This window comes from Hydra vulgaris, chromosome 08 (genome assembly GCF_038396675.1).
Source record: "Hydra vulgaris chromosome 08, alternate assembly HydraT2T_AEP".
Lineage (NCBI taxonomy): Eukaryota > Metazoa > Cnidaria > Hydrozoa > Anthoathecata > Hydridae > Hydra > Hydra vulgaris.
The window spans coordinates 51548509-51557500 of record NC_088927.1 but is presented as its reverse complement, the minus strand read 5'-3'; the positions used below and the strand labels follow the sequence as shown (position 1 = coordinate 51557500).

At 26.5% G+C, this 8992-nt stretch overlaps 1 protein-coding gene across 1 annotated transcript in view; it reads right to left on the bottom strand.

Annotated features, from left to right (window-relative positions):
- The window catches only part of LOC136083420 (TNF receptor-associated factor 5-like), a 67232-nt gene extending 58546 nt beyond the window's left edge, over nt 1-8686 (bottom strand). The window contains exons 1-5 of the mRNA XM_065802816.1: nt 8379-8686; nt 7751-7810; nt 5928-5982; nt 5708-5812; nt 2004-2168 (exon numbers count right to left, since the gene is read on the bottom strand). Of these exons, the coding sequence (XP_065658888.1) occupies nt 2004-2168; nt 5708-5812; nt 5928-5982; nt 7751-7810; nt 8379-8686 (693 nt within the window). The remainder of the gene's footprint in view (nt 1-2003; nt 2169-5707; nt 5813-5927; nt 5983-7750; nt 7811-8378) is intronic.
- Nucleotides 8687-8992: the final 306 nt, after the last annotated feature.

The following is an 8992-nucleotide window of genomic DNA, read 5'->3' as shown; positions in this document are numbered from 1 at the left end:
TGTACCACCTTGAAACTTTAAAAAAAGTTTTAATTAAATTTAATAAAATAAACTTATATTTAATAATAAATTTAATTTAAATTTAATAAAATAAATAAAAATATTTTTTTTTTAAAAAACGAAAAATAGAAAAAAGTTTATTTTATTTATCTGTTTTCTTTTTTTATTTAATAAATAAAAAAATTATTAAAAAGTTTCCACTAATGTTTTTTACAACAATTAATTACAGCTTAATGTTTCCACATAAACTGTTCTAAAAGACTGTTTAAATTAACTATTTGAAAAAAGTTTTAGCGTAACATAAATTGCGAAACGCGTACGTATGATCTTGAATACGTAAGTAAAATTCAAATAGTGTAACGCTTCTTAACATGGCCAGTAATACTTACGCTAATTCAAGCATTTTTGTTAATTGAATAACATTATTTTTGCATCCTATATAGAAACACAAAAATAAAAAAATTATTTTAGAAAATAAGCAGCAACAGCCGATGGTTACTAAAAATACTTTCAAAAATTTTTAAATACTTGTAAGTTTAATTATAGTTTATAAATAGAATTCGCATTTCATTAGAGTCTTGTGGGTTTTGCATTTCGGAGTTTTGAAGTGGTGTTATTCTAAAATTTACAATCCTCTTGGCATTAACTGGAGGGGCTAACAACTCCTATCCTCTTGGAGTTAACTGGAGGGGGCCAACAAAATTACAAAAGCTTGGCTTTGAAAATATTAAAAGGTTTTAAAACCCCTCAAGATGTATCCTTAAGGTCTATATATTACATCAATTCAATTTAAATTCAATTACTTATATTCTGAAACAACAATTTGTAAATTTTCAACGACATTTAAAAATAGTATTAGTCCTAACTAAAAGTAAATACTTTACAATAACTTTACAATAAAGATGACAATAATAGTAGTACTAAGAATAATAACAATTACAGTATTAACAATAACAATAAATAGTGTAAGTAATAATTAAAAGTGATAATTTTTATTATAAAATTAATAAATACGAAAGTAGGTATAATAAGAGAGTAACATAATAACAATAAACTACAAGTTTTACATCTGAGGTTTTTAGAAATAATATTTTTCTGAAAATAGCGGAAAAAAAAAACTTTCAAATTAGTAATAAACTCAATTGATTTTATTCGAAAAGGAGAACTGTTTCAAGATTTTAGACTGCTATTTTGTAGATTTTAAACCATATTTTACAGGAGAATGATTTGGTACATGAAAATTATAACTTTAAGTAGATTAAAGTTGAAAGCAACAGCTTTTTTATGTTAAAAAAAATGTAAATGTGCTGGATTAGTATTTTTGTTTATGATGAAAGACAAATCGACTTTTAATAACCAAAAATGATCATTGATTTTGAGCATTTTAGAAAGAAAGTAAAGTTGATCAGGATTGAAATAATAGTGATTAAAAAAAATTATTTTTAAAGCCTTGTTTCTTAAAATTCTTGTAAGCGGATATTTGCCGAAACCTAAAATATATATTTTAGATGTAATTCAAAAATGGCATGCTATATATTGATTAGAGTTTCATCATTAACATAGTGACAAGTTTCAGCTAACATCCGTTTAATCTACGTATTTTATTTTTAAATCTTTATGGTGATGTAAAAACAATAATCATTAAGGGATCTGTTCATTTAGAAAAAGTGGGTAGTGAATTTCAAAAAACGTAAATTTCATTAGTTCTTTATTACTTTTTTTAATAAAAAGTAATTAAGAAAGAATTATATTTACATCTTCAATGTCAAAAGATGTTAGCAAAAAGAATGTCCCTACCTTATTGAATTTATAGAAAAATATTATAATATTGTTGTCACAAACACAAACATTTTTTCCTAGCTGACACAGAACGTCCTCAGGACGTCTTAAGGGCGTCCTATGTCCTAATGCCCGCTCGTCTAATTTAAATAAGTAAAGTTAAATCTACTTCATAATAAAAAACAAACTAAAAATAGAAAAAAGAAATAAAATAATGGTTTTACTTGATTGTCACAAAAAGTAATCTTTTGTTTGCAATATCGACAGGTAACCAAACGATAAATGCAATCTTTTTCCATGTGATCACTCAGTTCTTTACGCAAAAGTGTAGTAGAGCATTGTTCATTGAGGCATTTTACCTCTTGATATTCACAAGAGGTTAAATGATTCTTAAACAGAAAAGTATATTTAAATTATTTTCAACTACATTAGAATAACAATAAATGTTGAAGCTTTTTTTTATTGCTGCTTACTTTTTGTTAATGCTACTTTTTTTAAAAGCGTTCTTCCAAATATATTTAGTAATTTTTTTTTCCTTAGCTCTTTGAATATATTTAGGAGAAATGCTCTGTAAATCTTTGGAACAAAACTCTTTTAAAAGAGTAATAAAATCTGATTTGAGCCGTGGTAAATGCTTAACAAACGATAAATTTCTTTAATATTGAGATTTCTAAGGAGGAGTGCAAGAAGCGAACTACAATATTTAAAGTCTTACTTAAAATCTGAAATTACACTTGAGCTTATACAAAGAGCAAACTTAAATTCAAGCCATACCGTAACTTTGGGTAAATTTGCGCAAAAATTTGAAATATTTTGCTTTGTGTTTCTAAAATCTGGCTTTAAACCTCTCCAATATTAATAAAAACTGCCAAAATTTAGTCTAGTCTAACTAAAAATTTTTATTATTATAATTTTTTTTTAACCATTTAAGAAGTATTTTTCATGGATGTCTTAATTATGTCCTAAGTAAACCGGGGTTTGACTAACTTTGCACAGCCTTATAAAATTTGAAAAAAACCGTTTAAATGAATTTTGCTATTTAAACTCTTTTTATCTTTTTATAAATTCTAACGAAAGCTTGAAGACGAATGAAATCAAACAAAAAAATAAAATCAGGTTTACTATTATTTTGGTTTATAAAGAATTTAACATAATAACAACACAGCGTATTTAAAACTAAAAAACACAAAGTGTCTTTTAATGTAGGCAATTATATATTTTTTTAAATCACAAATAAAAGCTAACTTAACAAACTACTATAGGCCTAATGAAAGTCCAATAGAGTTATTTTGTAAAGTTTTCTAGTTTAGGCTATTTCTTGAGGCTTCTTGATGTAAAACAAATATTGTTTCATTCAAAAAATCTTTTTGTGTGTCAGACGAGCATATTTTAACCATTGGCTTCACGTAAACACTATCTACCTTGACGTTTGTAATTTGTCTAGGAAAAAGTTCACGTCTCAAACTTTCTGAGCTTGATTTCTCATTTTTATTACTTTTGTTGACAAGTTTGTTTTCTATGCTTCTCAATGATTTTGAGCGAAAACCGCGATCATGGCACTCTTTAGGATCTTCTTCAAGTTGAACATTTGGCTTTTATTTTTTATTTCGTCATTAAAAAAAAGAATACAATGCCGTTTTATATAGATAAAGTTTACATGACCGGGGCTACAAGAAGACAAAATTTGCCTTATCACTACGCCCCGACGTGCTTTCATCAGCAAGCATGTACAATCATTAAAATGTAAACATAAAATTACTTTGTAAGATATAAAAAATAAATACAAATTTTACAAGTATGTGAAGATCGGTAACTAATCTATAATCAAAAGAAAATCGTAAAAAAAAATAAAAAATAGAAAATAAAAAAAAATAATAAAAATAATTACACCAAAAATTAAAAATAAGTTAATAGAAGAATTTAAGGAAAATTTAAATTAAAGATCAGTTAATAAGATAGGTGTTAAAAAAGAAAAAAAAAAAGGAAGACGAAGTAAAGAATCTTAAAAAGAATTTAATTCATTAACATCGTTAAGAAGTTTTTGTTTTAGTTTTTGTTTGAATAGAGAAAGCGAAGAACAATTTTTCAGCTGGTAATTTAACAAAGTGTTCCATAATTTAGGACCTCTGATGGCAATAGAAAATTTAGTAACCAAATAGTGCATTTTAGTTTGCTCATAATTGAAGTTTGAAAACCTTGTGTGGTACTCGTGGTTAATTTTATTTAAAAGTGTATTAAATATTATAGAAGTTACTTTATTATGAAATTTGTGCATAAATATAAGAATTTGATAAAGGTTCAACTGAAAAACATTAAGTATGCGGTAGTGGTGTAGTGGTAAAGCGCTCGCTTCATAAGCGAGAGGTTCCGAGTTCGATCCCCACCACGTCCCAGGTAGTACCGCGCTCAACTTGTTTCTCCGCGCAGCGGCCTTGTTCGTCAAAGTTCGTGTTTCGGAGTTATAGAGTTGAGAAAGGGTTATAACCACTATTAAGTAGCCTCCTAATCTGTAGTGGCTTTATCGGCCTTGAGGAGGTGAATAACAAAAAAAAAAAAAAAAAAAATGTGATGACTTTTAAATAGTTCTTTAGAATGTGTAAAACGACCTGCACCTGAAATAATTCTGACAGCGTGTTTTTGTCTACTAAGCAATTTTTTAACTTTACTTACATTAGATCTGCACCATGCAATATTTGCATAGTTTATATAACAATGTATGAGGGAGAAATATAAGATTTTTAAACAGTTTTGGTTTAATAATTGCTTAGCTTTGTATAGAATGCCAATATTTTTTGAAATTTTATCTTCTAACGTTCTTATGTGTTCTCTCCATGTCAAGTTTTCGTCAAGTATCACTCCTAAAAACTTTAATGATGATTCTCTAATTATTTTAGAGTTACCAATATTAAGATCAGTAAGTTTTAACGGAATTTTGTCTTAATCGTGAATTCTACGAAAAAAAGTATACTTAGCTTTATTTAAATTTGATGACAATTTGTTTGCCTTAAACCATTCTGCTAGATTCAAAAATTCCTTGTTTACAATTTTAAATAAAAGGTTGACATCTCCATTAGAATAAAATAAATGTATATTATTAAGGTACACTTAATAATATACATACATACTTTTTTTCTTTTATGTTATTATATTATTAAGGTAAATAATTAATTTTTTATATCTAATATAATAGAACAATGTTTATATTTTTTAAAAACTCTTTTAACACGTTGTTTTCTGTAAGTACATGTGTACAATCTATTTTTCCTTTAAGTGTGCGGGACTACCTGACTTTCCCCTACCATTTCCATGTTAAACATGTGTGACGTTATAGAGACTTAGACTAGTTGGAAGGTAACAATAGCATGTTTACCTAAAATTCGTTGCTTTCATTAATATTACGTAGTTTTAATTTAAAAAATATAAATGTCGAAATTTTTTTGCAACAACTTTTAGTATACTTTTGTAAGTTAATATTTTAAAGAATAAAGTTCTTATATATTATTTGAAAACATTTAGTTAATTTGCATTATTCAAATCAATCCCATTTAAGTTTTTTAAGCCTGACTTTTTCAAGCTTAATATCGAAGTTTTTAAGTTTAGTTTACGCAATTGCTTTTTAAATAACCTGACAAAACTGACTTTAAAGTATTGTCATACTTTGCTCAAGTTTGCTTCTCGCATTAAACCCCAAAGCCTTTTAAATTTGTTATTGCATCAATTTACTTTTCTTAGTGACTCAGATAGCATACTTTGTTGAATCAGAAAATCACGGTTTTTGCTAGTTTATAATTCAAATATTAATTTATGTTTTAAAACTTAATTTCAAAATAGTAAAAAATAATAAAAAAATTTTGCTGAAAAGTTTATGTGTTTGAAAAAACCTAGGGTTAAGTATTTTATATTTTACATCAAAATTAGAAAAACATACATTAATTGTTTTTAGTTCTCCGGTCCATTGACAACTTTTTAAAAAGTTATCACATTTAACTTTCAATTGCAGAATAACTCTTTCAGTAAATTTATCAGGAAAGATCTATAGAAAAAAAAAATTTAATCAATTTTTCTTAAGAAGCATTCGTTTATTAAAAAAAAATTTATAATTTTTATTTAAATAGACTAAATTATTATAGTTTGAAAAATAAAGTAACCTTCTCAGAATTCAAAATGGTTTTGTCTAATGGGCAAATTAAAACTCCATTGTTTCTAAAAAAGGAAAAGTTTTGTATTTTATACTTACTTTTGTTATGTAAATAATAATGTCATATAAATAATACAGCTACTTGTTAACTCGGTATCAATTATAACGTCCACGGCGCAAAAGGTGTGCTGAATGCATAGAAACAAATTGCCTTGCTCTCACTCTCTTTTTTTTTTTTTCTCTCTCTCTCTCTCTCTCTTTTATATATATATATATATATATATATATATATATATATATATATATATATATATATATATATATATATATATATATATATATATATATATATATATATATATATAAAAACATGTTTGAAAACTCGCCTTAAGTAAATTTTTTTTAAACATATATGAGACTTAGCATAAAGTGGATGTATTAAGGAGATGTTTGAAAATTCTTTTAAAGTAGATTTATCTAAAATGAGTTTTAAAATTCGCCCAAGATAGATTTCTTTATAAGTTAATTAAAACTTAGCTTAAAGTGGATTTATTTAAGATATGTATGAAACTTTGCCTAAAGTGGCCTTTATTAATATGCATAAAAAGTTCGCCTAAAGTAGATTTATTTTAAAACGTTATTAAAAACTTCTCTTCAGTGGAATTATTTAAAACATGTTTAAAAATTCGTTTTAACGGAGTCTTTATTTAAAATGTGTTTGAAAATTCGTCTCAAGTAGATTTCTTTAAAAGATTATTAAAATTTAGCTTAAATTGGATTTATTTAATTTATTTAATACATGTTCGAAAACTTTTAGATTAAATTAATTTAGATTGTATTTATTAGAACAAATAATACATGTTCTAAAGGGCACGCAGATCCCTATCGATGGACACTAACAGCATGCCCAAATATAAATAAATTATGTAATAGCATCAAATAAATAATTTTTATACAACTAAACGACATAACCTTTCAAAATTGATTGAGTTAATTTTACTCTTGAAAATGTTGATATTATCTGCATTAGCAACATCGAAAGGCAACTGATTTCAAATGTTAACAACGCTATAAGAGAAACTAAATTTGCGAATATCTACTCGAAATTGTTTGTGCATTTTATATTCATGTCGGCTTTTTTTTAGTTAATATTTAACTTCGCTTTTTTTAAATAATATTTAATTTCGCTTTTATTAATTAATATTTAACTTTGCTTAAAGTGGATTTATTTAAAACATGTTTGATTGTAAACTTAAAGTGGATTTACCTAAAATATGTTTGAGTGTTCGCCTAAAGTGGATTCATGTTAAGATGATCATATTTGAAAAATACCAGACGCGTACAAGGAATAAATTTGGTATGTATTAATACAAATGGTATTTAAATCACGCCCGTAGATTAATTTAAATACCATTTCATACAAGAGGAAACACTTTTTCAGGAGGCACCAAAAAGAAAAGAAAAATAAAGGCGCCCAAGGACAATTTTTTATAGCGTTTATATTCACCCATTTTTTGATAAGATTTTGCATAAATTTAATAAAATGATTAATTATATTTTTTATATTTTCAAGACGGTTTTGCCTTGCCCTTTTTTTTTGTGTTGTATTAACAATTTTTGAATATATGTTTAATTTCAATTTTTTAGAGGCCAAACAGGACAAAGCGCAGGGGAGCACGTGGCGCCCTCGCTCCCACCCTGCCTATGGGCCTGGTTTAAATGGGTTTTACTAAAAACTTGTTTATTTATTTTAAAATAACATGTGAAGAAACTAAATTATGGAAAAAACGCATAAAAATATTTGCATTTTTAAATCACAAATATTTTTCATACGAATGAATTGTATTATGCAACATTTCATCTTTTTCATTTTTTTCTGCAAATTTAGAGCAGCTATATTTTCTTAAATTAAATTTAACAAGCAAAATAATTGCCAAAGTTTTCATTGTGAGTTGGGATTTCCCTTCCGTCCAAATATCATTGGCAATCGAAAACAATCGCTCTACGGAAACGCTTGTACCTGGCAAACACAAAGTGGCTTCAACCAATTTTAACAAACTGTTAAAAGGAACGCGATTATTTTCGAAATGAGAAAAAATTTAAACCCATTGCTTGTCACATTTAACAGACTGTGAGAACCAAAAAGAGAACTTTTCCTTTGTGCAATATATATTAATTCTTAGAATTTCGTCGAACAATTCATTGTCATAGAATTTGATTTCTATTGATTTTTTTCAAAAAAGTTATAGTTTTAATAATTTTAATTAATTCAACTTTACAGTTAAGTAAAGACCATTTAAAAACTTTAACCTGAATAAAGTGACGCATCCACTCATCTACATACTCTAGATAAAAAACATGTAAAAAATGTCTACTTCTTTCTGAAATTCGTTTTTCTTCGGTAACTTTTCAAATGCATTTCAAATGCACTTTTTTCGGTAACTTTCAAATGCTGTCTTACCATGAAAGTAGAATTTTCTCTTCTTTTATAGATTTTATCTGGTCTTTAAAATCCTTTGATACTACGTTAACTTCAGTAGCAGAAATGTCACCTTTCTTAATTTTTTTTACTGAGTTATAAAAAACATTGGCTTGACTGTGAACAAAAAACAATACTATTTCACTCATTTCGTTATTGAAAAAGTCAAGTAAAAGTTTCGGACAATTTTCTAAGCTTAAAAAGTATGATCTTAGTGGCTGATATAACTTAAGCACTCTTTCGATTGCTGGAAGTAAGGCCAACCAGCGAACTTTTGAGAATCCTTGCATTTTTTGATATTCCACACCGGCCTTATCGCAGAAATTTTTTGAATAGAAACTCGAACAGTAAAACGGTAATAAAAGAAATAAATTTGAGGAATAATTATCTCAATAGATAAACAACCAGAAGCAGTGCTTATTACGTTTGATACAATATGAGCATAGCAACCGATACCAATGATTTCACGGTTTAGCTTAACGATTACATTAGCGATTATTTAGCTTAACACTTTCTGTGAATATTTGTTATTACCGTTTTGTTTTAAACCTCCGACATTAGTGTTGTCTGCAGAAATAGCTAAAACTTTTTAAGAA